At 31.5% G+C, this 19633-nt stretch overlaps 1 protein-coding gene across 1 annotated transcript in view; it reads left to right on the forward strand.

Moving 5' to 3' along the window:
• LOC127738749 (ribosomal protein S6 kinase alpha-5-like) overlaps nucleotides 1–10484 on the forward strand; it is a 33395-nt gene extending 22911 nt beyond the window's left edge. The window contains exon 16 of the mRNA XM_052250094.1: nucleotides 1401–10484. Within this exon, the coding sequence (XP_052106054.1) occupies nucleotides 1401–2131 (731 nt within the window). The 3' untranslated portion in view covers nucleotides 2132–10484. The remainder of the gene's footprint in view (nucleotides 1–1400) is intronic.
• Nucleotides 10485–19633: the final 9149 nt, after the last annotated feature.

Here is a 19633-nt window from a genome sequence, read left to right on the forward strand (position 1 = left end):
ATTTATTATAACATTTCTATCATAAATGAGTGAAAGTTACCCCAAAAATTTTATTTATTGGCCTAAAAAGTAGAAATTTTGAGGAAATGAGAGGTATAAATGGACCAAAAGAGACCTTATAAGGAAGACAAAGAGGTCCATTAGTAGTATTTATCATCCTAAAGTCATCTTTTGTATCATATTCAACTGTTTGTAGGCAGATGAGATAAATATTTGATCATTTATTGGTCCACACTATATTCTATCATGATGCGGCTTGGTTTGGATTTTTCGAAGAAATTTTGCTCGAAACACTGTAGATGTCGTCTTACATTATACTAGATTTTTCTCAAACTATTGAACTGATTATGAAAAATCTTGACAGGAATGCTTGAAATAACCAGTATTACAAAGGAAAAAAGTCACATTCAGTTTATTTAACAAAAAAGTCTTCTTTAGGTGTAATACCACCAAATCATAGTACGTCACATCCGGTTGCATACGAAAATAGGTCGGAAAAAAATATTCCCTTGAATTTGACAGTTGTAGGTAATTGATCCTACATTTCATTGCAGTAAAACATTTCTGGGTCATAAACATATATCTTGGGTATTTCAAAGCACCATTATTTTTTTATTTGGGGTTTCTATAGAATATTTTGGAAACTTGAGGTTACATGGTTACTAAAGCTTGTACACAGGTTAAAAAAGGGGGAAATTTGATTGGTTAACTTCCAGTGATGGTTACTTTCTTATATGCAATGAAATGTTATGTGAAATTTTTTCTATAGTACTGGACAGGATAAAACTTTACTCATGCCAAGTATTTCTTTATTTGAAACAAAGATAAATTCTGCACAATTTTTTGAAAAGTGCAAATTTAACAAAGACTAATAGGGGAAAATCAATGGTGGTATTACACAGTAACAATTAATTAATTATTGATAGGATTTTCTAAAATGTTTTTAGATATCATCTAAATTAAGATTGAGTCTCCTGTCTGATTTGATTCCATTACCCTAAGATGGAAAACTAGAAGTCGAGTGGGGGTGGTAGTGGGTTTTCGAATTCCAGCCTGAACTCCAGCCTGGTCAAACCAAAGACTTTAAAATTGGTATTTGCTACTTCTCCCCTAAGTATGCATAAGTAAGGAGTAAGTGTAAAGACTGGTTGGTTTGGAGTCAGAATAATGTGTCCGGGTAAGATGACATGTCTTCCTGCAGACTGTAAATAACTTGTGAACTAGCACGTTAAAAATCCAGCTCAGCTTGTCAGTTTAGTACAAAGCAGGGTTAATATTCATATTAAATCAACATATTTTCATCCTGAATGTGCAATTAATTTGCCGCTGGACGTTAAGCAGCCATCCATCATCATCATATTTATTATTTACATGTATATAAGAATTACTTTTGTTTGCAGGATTATTAACAGTGGAACCATCAAAGAGATTAACTATGGACGATCTCAAAGACAATGAATGGCTAAATAGACATAATAGTTCATGTTACTCATGTACCCCTCTGAGGACACCGGGTGTACTAAATCATACAGTTAATAGTCAACTCAGCGTAACTTTAGGTGCCTTTCACAAAGCTACTCGGGAAGGTTTCAGACTACAGGATGTGGCAAAAGCCCCTTTGGTTCTAAAACGTCGTAAAATGATGAAAAATTCAGTAGAAGATCGTAGTTTTTCTTCAGACAGCACTCATTCCTCAAGTTCTGGCGAATCATCAAGTCAGTTGAATTCTCAGCCATCACCTAAGAGAAATTTATCAAATTTATCAAGCATCTCTAGTGCATCAAATACCTCGTCTATTTGTAGTACAGGGTTTGTGCCTCGCACTCATACACCTGCCAACATGAATGAACAAGTCAATGTTGCAGAAGATGTTACAGTGGCAACAGAAGAAACTGGCAGTGCCTCAGAGTTGTTTCAGAGTAGTCGTGGAGAGAAACGAAAACATTCAGACAATTCCCAAGAGGAGAATGAAGAGGATGTAATCGTGATTGACGACAATAGTGAAGAATTCTCCGCTAGCGAGTCCGAGAGTTATGTCGTTGATACTGATGAGGAGATTGAGGAGGAAAGCAACGAAGAGGATCATCCTGATGTGAATCATCGGACTAGTCCTATTGTTATAGATGATTAGTGTACTTTATAGATTATATTGTTGAATTATTATAGCTTACAGAATCCAATACAGTTAGCCTGTACTGTACGATATGGCCGAAATTCATTTGAGAATCAAAAATTAAATGAGTATGGCAGCTCAGATTATTTTTTTTCCCAATTTTAAATGAGAGTTGTATGATAATTATTATTACAACTTCTTATCATATAAAAAAAGTAAAAAATAAGCAAAATCTAAGGTGATTTGAGTTGAAACATTCTTTATCCAAACTTGAATGATGTTGATTTTTCTTGTGAACTCAGCCTATATTTGTAACAGAATAAGTGTTTATTGTACTATATTAATATAGTATTCTAACTAGGATATGTAAGATCCTTGTTTTGACTTTGATGACTATGAAACAGACATATTATTAGTCTTCATGGTAAACTTTTGCAGCGACAGGACTCACACATTGCAACATTTTTGTAAAGATTTTATTGGCCTGTAGTAGTAATTCTTACTGCCAAATAAAAATTTTACAAGCCTATGCTGAAAGGGCTGTGGTCAAGGTGTTATATACCAAGATATGTATGTAATCTTAGATCCCTGTTTTATCTATGATGACTAGGAATCGAACAACTAACATAGACCTTATCGCTATCTGGAAATCTACGCCGCTTGACCCGAGAATCTGCGCCGGTTGAACTATTCACGTCATACAACAACCACTTTTCCATTGTGGCATCAGTTATTTTCTAATGTGACGTCAAAATTTTACTTGAAACTGTGTGATGTCCAGTAATGGCGGACAAATAGCGATAAGGTGTATTGTTATACTAAGGTACATACATTTGTTATACTAAGGTACATATTTGATTCTGTAGGTTATGTGGTTGTTGTTTGTCTTTCATTCTTGGTGCAACTGTAAATATAATCAAACATTCCATGACTTCATTTCTCATCATAAGGCCAAGTAGATTTTACACCTTTCCTTTCTTTAAATCTGTGTTATTTACTTTACTTTATCCTGTTTGTGCATGCTTACACATGAGGCCATCAGGGTTAATTTTGAAATTAAAATTTGTAAACATTACAATTTATATTTTTTTTTAAAATTTATCAGACTTTTATTATCAATATTGTTGGTTGATATTGACCAGAACTCACAACGTTATATAGATTTTTTGTGCAACCATTGTCAAGATGAATACATTAGGATATGTTCTGAAGAACACAATCAAAATTATTAATGAATATATAATTGACTCTAGTGATGTTGAATACAAAGATTAAAAGAAGAAGATGTTAGGCCACTATTTTGAACCCTCAATTTTAAAAATAATCATTTGGTAAGGATTTCTTTTAATCATTGTCATTCAGTCATTGACTGTTGGCAAAACATAACCAAAAAAATTACCAGTCTTATACTTATGGCCCTTAGAAATATCACTAACATGAAAAATGCTTTGTAAGCATTCTATTTGATTTGATGTTTCTTGACAGATTTTGAAGAAATTTCTAGGAAGGTTTATATTGGAAATCATATTAGAAAATCTGAATTATAGATACAGTCATTTTATTTTGACATTAAGGGGATCATTGCTGTTTAGAAGGTAAGTATTTTGACATCCCTCACTAGAATCATAATATGTATATTCAGAAGATCAGTATTATATTCTGTTTGTTCTTACAGCCTCATTTTGAAAAAAACATTATGTATCATTACAAAAAAATCATTCTCAAGTTGTGAGTGGTTAATAAACTGAAGAATTTACCAAAAGCACATAATACAACATATCTGCTATGAATTTAGCATACATATTTTTGTTTGTTTGAACTTTTAGAAAAGATGTGCATTTGAACAACAACAAAAACAAAATTACATTTTAACTTTACCTTTACGGTCAAAATGGTGGTTTCAAAAGAAAAAGGTGTGCAGCCTCTTTCTGAAATCACTTGGTGGTCCTTTCTTAAAATCATACTGAAAAATAATTTTATATTATGAAATTTTTTTTTTAATGTACTACAAATGTAAAAATTGTGAATATCATAAAATAGACCCTTCAAAAAAATATAATTGTGCATAAAAAATTAATCTTTATATTCTTGGATTGCTGTTGAAGAAAATGAAAATTTATTTAAGAAATACACTAGACAAGTACACTGATTAATAATGTTAAGTTTATATGTTACTTTTTGAATTTTTATCTTAAAATATTTTCAACATTGAATAAATCTCAATAAATTAAGCAGGAGAGACCTTTCTGTGTGTGCACACTTGTTATTGTAACCATCTCGCTTTTTGACTATTTTGGCGAATTGTTTTTATTGTGTCACCTCTGTGACATTTTTATTTGCCATGTATGTAGCATCTGAAAATCTGACTAGATTTCTCTTCATGAGCAACCTTTGAATTAAGCCTGGCTTGTATCTTACAAAATATTGTACCGGTACTTAAATTACGTCAGCATTATAGGCATGATATCATTAAGGACTATATTTTATCTGGTATGAGCCATAGTATTCTTTATATTTTTAAGACAGAGTCTGAGATAGTTACAGTACATGTAGTTCTTTGTTGTTTCTGCATTCTACTTTTGTTAAGTCTTATTGATAAAAGTGCATTGTTTTTACGCCACAGTTTTAGAATATGTATATAAAAATGCTTGTAAAAAAAATTGAATTTTAATTGAAAATGTACTATTTAAAGTTTTTGAATATTTGTACATGTATATAAAGTGCACATTTGTTATTTATATAGAAATCTTATGTACCTTCCATTTTCAAACTTCTTGTATACATGGCCATTGATTTGATTAACTTGATGTTTAAGCAAGTACTTCATTTTTAGGGTCAAATTGCAATTACATATAAACATACATTATTTTTCTAATTGTCCTTTGCAAGACAAGCTGGGGTGAGAGGGGGAGGGGTTTGGTGTCTGTTGGTCCTTCCAAAAGTACTTGGTAGGAATATTTGTTGTCATATTCTCTTGACCATGCTGTATCATCAGTTTGAATTGACAATTTTAAAAGGCTGTGAAGATTTTTGATGTGGTCTGCAAAGCTTTTTATTAAAATAATCATTTGTTTTGAAATTTGTTCACATTAAAGTGTGTTAGTTTCACATATAACCTTATTTGAAACATAGTTTCTGTGATAGAATTATCCTTATAAACTAAATTTTCTGTGATATGATTTCATTTTCTGTTATGTTGCCTTTTTGACAATTAAAAAAAAATAATAGTACTTGTATACTTAGCAGAGGACAAGTAGTTCAAATTTTGGAAGGTACAATTAGGTTTCTATTTTATATTGTGCCTGGTCACACTAAATTTTATCTCTTCACCTTTATATATTTGAAATTTTATATTGAATTGTAAATATGATTTTACATTTTTTAATTTAAAGATGTTATCAGGTGTAGTCAATGTGATATGTCTATAGGTGTTTTTTTGTGAAGGACTGATTACTTCAGGAAAGTATTGTTGTCCTAGAATAACCTGATTGGGCAGGGTTTGAATTTTAATAGTGTTTCCTGTACTATACTGTTAATGATAGAATGAAATTGGAATTTTATTACTGTTAGTGATATTTGTTATGTTAGTTAATTATCTCTGTAAACTTTGAAGTACTTGATTGGATAGAGCTTACCTTTTCCCAGTATTTCAAGTAGAGACTAAAGTAATTATTGTATTACTAAAGTAGTCAATGTATTACTAAAGTAATCATTGAATTACTAAAGTAATCATTGTATTACTAAAGTAGTCATTGAATTACTAAAGTAATCATTGTATTACTAAAGTAATCATTGTATTACTAAAGTAATCAGTGTATTACTAAAGTAATCATTGTATTACTTCAAATTTTGACTTGATCAGGCATGCTGTTAATGGCTGTGTAACTTTTAAAAAAATAAAAAATTTTAGTTGCTGATTAATTTACCAACATGTTCAATAAGGGTTTGTATTACATTGGTATGACAGTATTATATAGATGATTTAAAATTAGTATCAGTATTTATCCTTTCTCAAATAGAACTTCATTTAATAACATAGCATTTTTAGCCATATTTAAGCCATGCCTATTCAGGTTAAGTTAATTCAGTATGGAAGTTTTGTCCAAGCTTGACATTGACTTAAGTCACTACTTTTCAAGTCTATGGGAATTCTTAGAGAGTTGCCAAGCAACACATTTATTCTTGTAGTAGATCAAATGAAATGTTAAAGTTATATACAAATTTTGACATTAAATATAAGAAGTAGTTACATTTTCATTTATATTGATGTATGGAAGTTTCAAATATTTTTTTGTTGGTATTACGGTATTTTGGTGCTCTCTTTTGAAATTGATAATTTAATAGAATAACACTTCCGCTTTAGAGGAAAACTATGAAAATTTGTTCTTAGTTTGTTTTCTAGGAACAATTCTAAGGATGTTTCTTAACATGATGAGTATGTATGTACTGCAGTTTAAATGTTGTTAGTGACTTCTCTTACCAGCGTAAAAAGACAAATGATGTACTAAAATCTTGTTTTCAAATTAGACTATGACACTCTTTTTTTTTTAATATTTGATATATAAAAAGTGTGAAAGGTAAGGGGTGTTTATTTTTGACTAGATTGGTCATTCAAAATTTTCATAGGTGACAAAAAAAAGTCATATGTCTGTACTGTATACATACAAGCATAAATAAATTGCAGCTCAGTCTTATCTCAGGCCAGTTTAAACAAGAATGTTTTCAACTTCATTTTTTTTATCTCTTGTTTCAAAGATTATTGAAACTTATAAATGTTGTGTTTTATATAAAATATTTTTATTCATAATTCAGATAAGTAAAAATAATTTTTTATATATTCTGATGTATAAAATATCAAATGTATAATATTTTTATCAATGAATCAGATAATTTATTCCCAAAAAAATTAGTGTGAATAAGTTACCAAGTAAAATTGTGTGTCACAAGATTAACACTGTGATATTAAGAGCACCGATTTTTGTTAAACATTGTATTTTTATGTGCTTTAATTACCAGTCATATGCTACAACTGAATTTTCATGCAATAAATATTTTTTGTTGAATTTCTCAATTCATACAAGAAAACCTTCATGGAAAGTTGTCCCTAGGTCTTCTGCTCTTAGTTTTGGTTTACTTCTAAAAATAATTTAAAGTAAGGATACAATGCCTACAGAAAAATTAATTTTTTTGCTTGATTAGAACAGACTTCATGTAGCCACTAGTTTGTTTTCTCAATGGCAAGTTTTGTGTATTAATATCATAGGGGTTGGTATGTGTACCGGTGAGTTTGTTATTTTTTTTAGTCAGTTATTATTGTTTGTTAGGGTGAATGTGTTCAGCTTTTATTGCAATTACAGACTACAAATTTAAAACTGTATAAATTCTGTGAAAAGATTTGTATTTAAAGCGTCAAAAAAGCTTTCCTTTATTTATCATTTTATACATTAAATGTATTACTGTAGAAAATGTTATTTTTTTTTATTATTTTCCTCAAACATTTCTGGAAAATAATAAAATGATGAGTTAAGTTATAATTTGAATTATAATTATGTGTAGCTAATACAAATTAAGCATTATACAAAATAATAAATGTAAATTGAAATTCTGGAGTTTAAGAAAGAACAAAATTAGACTTTCTAAAAGTTTCATTAATTGAATATGAATTTCACCTGTTACACTTAAATATTGTACCCAAATATACAAAGGCCAGATTCTTCTAGAATCCAGTCCCCTTGTTATATCTGATTAGAGTCTTGAGATGTAAGACCATGGTCCATCTATAAAATATGCTATGGCTGACTTGAACTGAGGTCAGCATATAATCTAATGTTTTAGCTTTGTGAGAGGATTTTTTTTGGTTTAAGGTACAATAAGATAAAATACACTTGACCTTAAATACTGTAAATTCTGAAATTTTTGTATGCATGAATTATTCGATGTTGAAACAGCGGAAAAAAAATATGAGATATATTATTACCATTTTATTTTTGCCAAACGAATCCAAGTTTTAATAATTACATGGAAAGGTCATTAATGCTCTTATTGAAAATTTATAGAAAATCATTATTATGAAGTCTCGGTAATCATGCAAGTAGACATCTTCCAATTGTGATGAGTGAAGCAAATGTTGAATGTCAAAAAGTATAGTTGTCAACTCTCCAGATATCAGCAGGAGACATTTTTCTTTTAAAATTTTGACACCCCACCCCCAGTGGCAGTGAAATCAAACTATTGTCAGCACATAATGTTTTTACACAATTTGTAATTTTCCACCTGCATTATATGAAGTTTAAGCTAAGTATTTCATTAATAATTTGAATGTTTGGTTCCTATTTATTTAAAACTTTTTAGAATTGAACTACAAAAGTAAAATTGAATATAATGAAAAAACAGCACATAGTAGGTTTTACACCAAATGTTCTCTCAAAAGGATAATGTTGCCCAAAGTTCAGGTTCAGTCATTTCAGTTTCTATGTATGGGCTGCCTTTTTTCATTGCTTAGTTCCCAGTTAAATATCAATACATACGGCTGGACAGAATGCTGTTGTTATGAACTGTTATTACACACATACAAAACACGACATGATATTTTGATTGGTGATTAGCAAGCTCATATTTTTATTTTGTGTATTCGTTATGTGTGTATGTTAAGCCTGGTATCTTTGATGAGTTTTTTAAAAGCATAATTTTAGAATTGTACTAAAGAAACAATGATACATTGAGAAGATGTAGATTGAATGAAAGTATATGTACATGTAGTAATGTTTTATGATGTTAAGGGCATCAGTACACTTATAGGTGACTTATAAATGGCATATATTGTAAATATTAGTTAAGGACATAATTTGTTTCACTGTTCTTTGATTTGACTAAACGGAGTTCTAGGGTATATGTCAAAGAGACCCAACAGCTAAAAGAGAAACAACATTAGTTATTTGTCCCAAGGCTGGTAGAGGGGGCAGCAATGATCTTATATGGTTGGTTGGAGAATGTTTAATAGCCATTGTTACAAATTATAAAGCCTGGTATCTTAGATGAGATTTTACAAGTAGAATTAAACCATAAAACAACACAATTCAGATTATGAGGAAAATTTTTAAATGCCTGTTGAAAGAAGAGAATGCTAAGTAAAGGTGGTTATGGCTTATGCTGGCATATTTGTAAACTTAGATCTGTGAGAATATTTTTCGTTTTTATAAATTTGATACATCCGACACACTGGTTGAAAGTATGTATGTTTTATTAAATATGATACACAACAATTCAATTTCTCATTTGATCTCAAAAAGTTATTTTTTTATATTATTCTTTCAACATTTAAATATTATGAACCTTCTCTTTTTATAGATTTGCTGTCTCTTTGGTTATTTTTGAATATGCTGTTGACCCTATATATTCTTTGGGATATTACTGGTCAGGTTGCTCAAATTTCAAATCTTGCTTATGCTATGATGAAAGTTGGTCAAAGAAACCGTGAAATAATTTATCTGTCAATTTATTGTTACTAAGCAACATTTTCTTATCATGTATTGTTCAGTTTCCATGTTATTTCATACAAGCTAAACAGAATCATTTTTTTTAGCACTATGAATCTGAAGGCAATGCAGGTTTCATTGTATTATTACATTATTAAGTTTGATTAAAGTCATGTTCCATAATTGAATATATGAGTAGGTCAGGAGGCACATTGAATAAAATTTAACAGTTGTTTAAATTTTTACAGCAGCTTTCAGAATCATACATAGATTTAAAAAAAAATATACCCCTAACCCTAACACACACACTTAATTCTGAGCCATTAGGGGAGGATTAATCTACTAAATATTTATAGTGATCTCAGACAGTGAGTTTTCAGCTTAAAGTGCTAAGATTCTTTTAGGTAGAATTTTTTATTGTAAAATAAAATCCAAATAGGATGTAGTGTGCATAAAACAGTCTGCATAATGCTTTAGATTACAAATATGGCTGGTAATTTTGCAGTAGTATCTAGTATAGGACATTGTAATCAGATTATTTGCACATGTTGAACTTTCATACATTTTGAGCAATTTAGAGCTTTGTTTTTACTCATATATCATGTGAAACTGTTATTGTTTTACTTTTGTCTTCTTTGCTGTATTAATAGAAATATCATGTTAGATTTTAAATGATATTGTTTAATATTTTATGCATGTTATAGAGTCCATGTATGTTTAGTCTTGTTATCTATCAGATTTTTATTCTACGGCTTGATCAGATATCTCAATGTTTTTATCAATGCACTCGAGAGTCAAATTTGTATTCTGTTCATTGGTAATTAAATAAACAGGACTTCTCTTAGAGGTCTTAAGTTAAATATTCTGTCTGATATGAAATAAACTATAAAACATAACGTTTGATGTATAATTCTAGAAAAAGTGTAGTTAGATTCAACTTTGTTGTCTTGCTACCGTTAACTGGTCACATTTATCTCATCTCCTAAACGGTTCTCATTTTTCCCCAACATCTCTGAAACAATTAGATCAGACTGAATCATTAGAAAAAAAGCATGGTAAGCCTTGAATGAAAAGTTTATCCTGATTGGTAAGTTCCAATTTTTTCTAGAAACTACTAGGTTATTTTTTCTTTCAAATTTTAAATATGAATACTGCATTTATACAAAAGCTGTTGGGTATTCATCACATTCACAAGAAGCTTTATTCACGACTCTTTCAACGTTCCTTCCCTCTATAAATTATGCTTGGAAACCATTGTTACAAACTCCCATTCAAATCAAAACAAACTTACAGGTATCATCTCAGATATTGCCAGTCACAGACTTTTCCGACTGGTTTGCATAGGAAAAGCTGAAAAGGAGAAAAGATCCTTTCTAAAACTTTTCTTTACCGACAAAGGTCTCTATCAACTTGGGCAATATTCTGCATCGCAAATCAGTTCACTGTTAGTTCCCCATTTATGTAATCCGGCTAGCCATGTAAATACTGGTGACCAGAACATTTTTAATAACTCTTCTCTGTGAAATGTGTTATCCAAATGCCCAAATAGTGTGAAGCTAAATACGTCAATTGGAGACACAACTTCAAAACACTGATGGATTAAGTGGAGGACTATAGTTAAACGCCAAAAAAGAAGACCTAGTTACCGGTACTCTTTCTGAATTGGTTAAGGATGTGAAATTTGTTGGTACAAAATAGAATTAAAAACTGATTGGGTCTATGAAAACACATGCTACTTTGATCTTTGAAAATCCAGATGTTACTAAGCACCTGTCCTACCTTTATGATAACGATGTTGTTATTCCCGCAGATAGAGTCGAGAACAACATCGGTTTTGTGTGTAAATCACATTACATAAACTGCTTGATAAAGGAATAAGGTATTGACAATTCGCTTGGAAACTCAACATATACCCAATGACACTTACTAAGGAGGTAATCAAAGGTTTGTTCTACTAGTATGTTCCTTTGGAAATTCAACCAAAGATGGATAATTGGATCTTCCTTCACTGTGTTGGATACCTAAATTTGGGCTGCTTACAAGGAAGCTATCGAACCAGTAGTATAAAGTAGTGAAGTTGAAATCATCCCTTCAAAATATTTACGGGCGCTATCAGTAAGTTGACTGTTATGGAATTCCTGTTTCACAGATGTCGACAGATGTGTTCCAATTGTCGTAAACACAATCACGTCCTCTTTTCCTTGAATGTGACCTATTGAATTAGACTGATCACCGGGTTTGTACTTACATTAGCAACAAGGAGGGTGCCAAAAGTGGAGCAGAATCTGCTTACCCTTCCGGAGTACCTGGGATCACCCGGTTTTTGGTGGGATTCTCGTTGCTCAGTCTTTAGTTTTGTATGTTGTAGTTTGTGTACTGTTGTTTGTCTTTTCGTTGTTTTTCTTTTTTGGCCATAGCATTGTCAGTTTGTTTTGACTTATGAGTTGGAATGTCACTTTGGTATCTTATGAGCAGATTTCATACGTGGGCTTCTTCGAAAGAATTAAAAGAAGATAGCATTATCCTTTAACTTCATGTTCCTCTATATATATGATGTCCTATCATTTACTAAATAACCGCAGAGTTTGGTGACTATGTTCAACACATCTATCCAATCTAACTTGAAATAAAGGATACAATAGATACAGTTAAGTCTACCACATATCTAGGACAATGAGGGTGTGTTAAGAACAAAGCTACGACAAATGATGATTTCAGCCTCAAAATTTTGCCACATGGATTCCCCATTGGATCCTATATCAAAATTTTAATACTACTGAGCCAGTCTTACCTAGGTTTGGCAGAAGGAATACGTGAAAAGCTTCTATAAAATAATCATTACTTTGCTCCAATCGAATGAACTATGGCTGTGATAGGCAATGCTAAATTCTGAAAGATCAGTGTTAAAATTTCTTCTCTAAAACTACTAGGTCTTTTATCCATCTTCGAATAGAAGTCACAAATGTACCTAGCTTTATAGAAATGATGGTTGTGAGAATCCTCACGTTTTTGCTGATTTGGGAGAAATTATGCAAAATAAGTTTCACTTAAACTCGATTGGAAATCTTATTGTCATCTTTGAAATTAATACGTCAGTTTGAACCAAACTTTACATGATTATTGTATGGAAGGCTTTATACAGAAATCCTCATTAGATGAAAACTATGGTGGTTAGAATTATTTCTAGATTCTGATTAATCTGATGGACAAATTGAAAAAAATGCATTGAATAGTTTAGAAAAAAATCATTTCAAGGGTTATAGTCTTAGGCAGGGAGAACCTTCTTGACATTCTGTTGAGCAATTGAACTTTTTGTGTCCTCTAGCTTGTAGCGTTGATGTATTGTATAATATTTTTTTTTAATTTATAGTAACAGTCAGGAATTTGTGCATATTTTTGGAGTAAAGTGCAATATAATCCCTATAATCACTGACTTGTTAGCTATGTTCAACTTCAGCCATCTTCTCTAGCACATAACAGCACTCTTTGCTCTTTAGATCATACACATTTTAATGTCAAGCATTTTATTAATAATATATAGACAGATATCCAATTAACAGTATGATATTTATTACCTTACTTATCAAGATAAAAAGTTGAACAAAAATGTCCAAGTGATCTTTTCTCATCACTTGGTGTCCGTCGTCCGTAGTCGTCCATTAACCTGGCAAAAATCTTCTCTGAAACTACTGGGTGAAATTTAATCAAACTGAGAATCTTAAAATAGTTAAAGTGATCAGCAAGACAAGATCTACAAATAAGTCAAACATTGCTGAACTCGTCAGTCGACTGCTTATTGGAGTTCTTGCTCTTTAAAGACGATTTTTTACAATTTTTAGTGTTTTGCATATTATCTTGAAAACTATAAATTATAGAGCAACTCTTTTAGAAACAAAAATGATCAGCAAGACAAGTTGTTAGTTTATTTTCTACTTATGAGTTTGAATGTCCCTTTGATATCTTTCGCCTCTCTTTTAATACTTGATACTGTATTGCTGTTGACTACAGAAGTTTGAATGCTTTTATGATAACGCTAATTAAAGGCAACATTAGTATACCGGTGTTCAAAAGTCATAAATAGATTGAGAGAAAACAAATCCGGTTTACAAACTAAAACCGAGGGACACACATCAACTATAAGAGGAAAACAAATGAACAACAGGAACACTGAAGTGCCACAAAAACAAACGCCAACAACATACATACAAAACGAACTATTTGATAACAACTGCCATATTCCTGACTTGGTACAGAAATTTTAAGGAAAATGGTGGGTTGAACCTGATTTCATGGCTAGCCAGCTTGCCTATGTACACTTTGATATAAAGTAGTTAATGAGACTGGCTTCGTTGTATTTTGCATGCAATTATTTGAAAAATTGGGGCTTATGAATGTCAAATCAAGATCTCAGCTAGTTTAGTATGTACACTACAGAAAGTCGAATGTTGCTGAACTGTCAATTAAACTACGGATTTAACGATAGAATAGAGACAACAATAGGTTAGCAATGTTCAAACTTCGTAAAACAATTAAGAATATACATTGTAAGAAGGATACATCGCTTAGGATTGGCCAGCCACAAATACCAAATTATAAGCCTTGTATCTTTGATGAGTTTGTTTTTTCAGACAGCAAAGTGGGCGTGTTATACACCATTGTATAGATAAATTAATGTATATTTACGGCATAATAAGTTTTATTGTGATAGACTACCGCGGAATAGATAAATAACGAAAATTTGTGACTTAGTGTGCTCGTACCAACAGGATATTCAAACTTTCAAGATGATGACACACAGACACGTAATTGCAAAAAAAAAACAAAAAAAAACCGAAAAACGACAAATAAACACAGCCATTTTTGTCCGGTTGTTATGATGAACCTTAAAGAGTTAATTTGACGGAATCTTTTAAACATTACTGTTTCACCATATATATCGCTATGGTTCCGTGATCAATACCAGATACATATACAACATGTATGAGTCGCTGATATTTCCAACCTGGATACTGGATCTTGAAATAGAGTAGGCCTTTATATGAATAGAAGCTTTCATACCCAGAAACCATGCAGGCGAGTTTGTCTAAGTACTTATATAGGCCTATATATTTTTTTCTCGCTTGCGACGAAAGTTTCAGAATACGAGACATAGGGATTATAATCCGTTGACAGCGTAAATATTTGTTTAAAGCTTTATATTTCAGAAGATAGAAGACCTAGATGCTTCATAACTTATAGGCAGATGCATTATGTTACGAAGTTTCCGTCTGGCATATGTCCTTTGTCCTTGACCTTATTGTCATGGTTCAGCGACTGCTTGGGAAAAAATCTTGTTTTTTTTGTCATGTGAATTTCTCACTTATTACTTATTATGAGCAATAGGATTACTATATTTAGTATATGAGTTCCTTGCAAGGTCTACATGTCCGTCAGACAGGGTTCTCCTGACATAGACCTCATTTTAAGGATCAGTGGTCAAGGTTCAGTTAATAAACGTGGTCAAATCCGCATCTCAGATACTATAAGCAACAGGTCAAGTATATTTGGTGTATGGAATGATTGTAACGTGATCTAACGTGTACATGTCTGACTGGCATGTTTCATTTGACCTTACCTCATGTTCATAGTTCATTGGTCAATGTCAAGTTTTCAATGTTTTGTCTGTTTATCAACTTCTATAAGCAATATGTCAACTATATTTGGTGTATGGAATTATTTTAAGGTGTACATGTCTGTCTGGCAGAGTTCATCTGACTTTGACATCATTTTCATGGTTCATTAGCCAATTAAGTTTTCATGGTTATCTTTGTTTTTATACGACCGCAAAAAAATTTTGTGGTCGTATATATATATTGGTATGACGTTGGCGTCGTCGTCGTCGTCGTCGTCGTCGTCCGGCGTCGTCGTCCGAATACACAATGGTTTTCGCACTCTAACTTTAGTTTAAGTGAATGGATCTCTATGAAATTTTACCATAAGGTTCAATACCACAATAGGAAGGTTGGGATTGATTTTGGGGGTTATGGTACCAACAGTTAAATAATTAGGGGCCAAAAAGGGGCCGAAAATAAGCATTTTTATAACTTCCAGACATAACTTGTGTGTTATTGTATGGATCTCTTTGACATTGTACTACAAGATTCCATATCACAAAGGGTCGATGATGGGATTGATTTTGGGGTTAATTTCCTCGAAATTTTAGGAATAAGGGGCCAAAAGGGGGCAAAAACAAGCATTTTTCTAGTTTCATGACAATAACTTGTGTGTAAGTGTATGGATCTTTCTGAAATTTTACTACAAGGTTCCATTTCGCAAAGGGAAAGCTGGAATTGAGTTTTGTGGTAATTGCCCAAAACGTTTAGTAATAAGGGGCCTAAAAAGGGGTGAAAAATAAGCATTTTTTAGTTTCTAGACAATAACTTGTGTTCAAGTGTATGGATCTCTCTAAAATTGTATTACAAGGTACCATACCACAAAGGCAAGGCTGTTATTGAGCTTGGTTTGGGGGGGAAGGGGGGGGTGATGAATCATAAGGGGGGGGGGGGTCAAAAAAGGGGTAATTATTTTTTTTCGTTTAAGGAATAAGGGGGAAAAAAGGTTAAAAAACTAGGGTTTCCATTTTAATAGACAAATAATTGAGTAAAGAACATTATTTAAAAGCAGTGTAAGGTTGGTAATTCAAACTCATTTAAATATCTCACCTGCACTATGTTTGAATTATGTAAATTGGAAATTTGCCAATTATTTTAGTATAATAAACTTCATTGGAAATTTGCCAATATAAAATTTTGCTGATGAAGGTTTTTTGTTTACCTTTAGTCTGACTATGATGTCATTTTCTATTTTAATAGCCTTATGATGTAGTTAAATTTTTTTTAATACTTTTATGATGTATTTTAATGCGCTTTTATGGTTGCAAATTTATTGTTTTAATATAATAAACTCCATTGGAAATTTACCAATAGTTTGTTTATTTTTAGCTATGACTATGATGTCATTTTCTATTTAATTTTAAGGTTACAAATTAATTTCAGTTTTAAATATTATTGTAAAATGTTTGCCCAAAACATTTATTAATAAGTGGCCAAAAAAGGGGGCAAAAATAAGCATTTTTTTAGTTTCCAGACATTAACTTGTGTTCAAGTGTATGGATTTCTCTGAAATTGTACTTAAAGGTACCATACCACAAAGGGAAGTGGGTCACAAAATTTTTTTGGGGGGGGGGGGATTTTTTTTCCTTTTTTTTTTCTTTAAAATTTTCCATTTTAAGTTGGTTAATTCTGATCACAAAGAGAAAGTTGGAATTGAGTTTGGGGGATAATTGCTCAAATGTTTAGGAATAAGGGGCTAAAAAAGGGGTTAAAAATAAGCATTTTTTTTAGTTTCCAACAATTAATTGTGTTTAAGTAATTGGATCTCTGTGAAATTGTACTGCAAGGTACCATACCACAAACTGAAGGCTGGGATTGAGTTTGGGGGGGGGGGGGGCGTGATGTGTGAAAATTTTCCACTTAAAGTTGGTTAATTATTTCTGATTTAGATATAAAAGCAAATAATAATGATGTGGTTTGATTTTATCAAAAACTTGAATTGAAGTTATGTATATTGTAAATTTAGGTTACATTGGAATTTAAGAATTGGCTTTGGGGTAGGGTTATGGCTCAAACCTTTAAATAATAAGGGAAAAAAAGGTGAAAAAACAAGGGTTTCCAGGTTAATAGACAAATAAGTACAAAACATTATTTAAAAGCAGTGTAAGGTTGGTAATTCAAACTCATTTAAATATCTCACTTACACTGCTTTTGAATTATGTAAATTGGAAATTTGCCAATAACTTTATTGTTAATAAATGCATTGGAAATTTGCCAACAATTTTAGTATAATAAACTTCATTGGAAATTTGCCAATATAAAATTTTGCTGATGAAGGTTTTTTGTTTACCTTTAGCCTTGACTATGAAGTCATTTTCTATTTTTATAGCCTTATGATGTAGTTGAATTATTTAATACTTTTATGATGTGTTTAAATGGGGTTTTATGGTTGCAAATTTATTGTTTTAGTTTAATAAACTCCATTTAAAATTTGGTAATAAAAAAAATTTTTGTTTATTTTTAGCTATGATTATGATGTCATTTTCTGTTTTACTTTTATGGTTGCAAAGAAATTTTTATTTTTAGATATTACTGTTAAATGATGCTGATTAAGGTTTTTGCTATGTTTAGCCATGACTATGATGTCATTTTCTATTTTAATATCTGTCATGATGTATTTAAATGGGCTTTTATGGTTACAAAGGAATTTTATTTTTAGATATTACTGTAAAATGTTGCTGATTAAGGATTTTGTTTATTTTTAGCCATGACTATGATGTCATTTTCTATTTTAATACCTTTATTATGTAATTTCCATTTTTAGATATTACTGTTAAATGATGCTGATTGAGGGTTTGAATGCTGGGATTGATTTTGGGGGTAATTGCCTCCAAATTTTAGGAATTAGGGGGCAAAAAACAAGCATTTTTCTAGTTTCATGACAATAACTTGTGTGTAAGTGTATGGATATTTATGAAATTGTACTACAAGGTTCCATATCACAAAGGGAAAGCTGGAATTGGGTTTGGGGGTACTTGCCCAAAACGTTTAGGAATAAGGGGCCAAAAATAAGCATTTTTCTAGTTTCCAGACAATAACTTGTGTTCAAGTGTATGGATCTCTCTGAAATTGTACTGCAAGGTACCATACCACAAAGGGAAGGCTGGGATTGAGTTTGGGGGTGATGAATCATAAGGGGGTTTCAAAAAATTTGGGGGGGGGGATTTTTTTTTCCTTTTTTTTCTTTAAAATTTTCCATTTTAAATTGGTTATTTCTGATTTATATATAAAAGCAAATAATAATGATATGGTTTGAATAGGTAAATTAAAAAATTTTAAGTTCTTAGACTACTTTCATTCTGTGTGAGAAACCTATGCTGTGACAAATATTTAATTACAATCCAAATTCAGTGCTGTATCAAGCTTGAATGTTGTGTCCATACTTGCCCCAACTGTTCAGGGTTCGACCTCTGCGGTCGTATCAAGCTGCGCCCCAGCGGAGCATTTTATTCATATACTGTAAGCAATAGGTAAACTATATTTGGTGAATGGAATGATTGCATGGTGTACATGTTGTCTGGCATGGTTCATCTGACCTTGACCTCATTTTCATGGTTTATTGGTCAATGTTAATTTTTCGTTATTAGGTCTGTTTCTCTCTGATACCACAAGCAATATGTTAACTATATTTGGTGTATGGTATGATTGTAAGGTGTTTATGTCTGTCTGGCAGGGTTCATTTGACCTTGATTTCATTTACAATGATCATTGATAATGTTAATTTCATTTGAAAATTATAGTAAAAACTTTATATTACACTTTTAACATTAATTCAATCATGATAAGTAAAGTAGGCGAGACATTTCAGCATTTACACTCTTATTAAAAGAAAGGCCAGGCGAATTTGTTCTGAATAATTATATGTCTATTAATTAGTATCTAAGATATACTTTAGTCGGGTGGGGGTATTGTATTTGTTATTTAGAATTGAGCATTCAACTAGCTTTCAGCAACTGCGAATACTCACAGGTTGGTGCTATGTGTCGTTTGTCTTTTTAACTTGTTAGCTGTGTAGTGGTTAGTATTGATCTGACGTAAGTGAACTGATTTTTACCATTTGTATTATGTTGTGCTCATATTAAAGTCTTCCTAGAGGCCAAAGGACTTAGGCTCGTTTAGCTACATCTGAAAATCGAAAACAATAATGCTTTTATCTCTTTTATTTTCTGAAATGTAGTAAATGTTTGTATAGAAAGCACGTTCTTTAATTTGCCTTAAAATCATCAAATTTCAAATCCATATAATATATGGTGTTGATACATAAATTTCCATTTTATTGTCGAGCCTGCGACATTTATGTCGCAAAAGCGAGACATAGCGATCCTAGATTCCGTCGTAGACGGCGTCAACATTTAGGTTCAGTCTGTGGTTAAAGTTTTTTTTTTAGACATCAA

Source organism: Mytilus californianus, unplaced genomic scaffold (genome assembly GCF_021869535.1).
Source record: "Mytilus californianus isolate M0D057914Y unplaced genomic scaffold, xbMytCali1.0.p SCAF_4, whole genome shotgun sequence".
Taxonomy (NCBI): domain Eukaryota; kingdom Metazoa; phylum Mollusca; class Bivalvia; order Mytilida; family Mytilidae; genus Mytilus; species Mytilus californianus.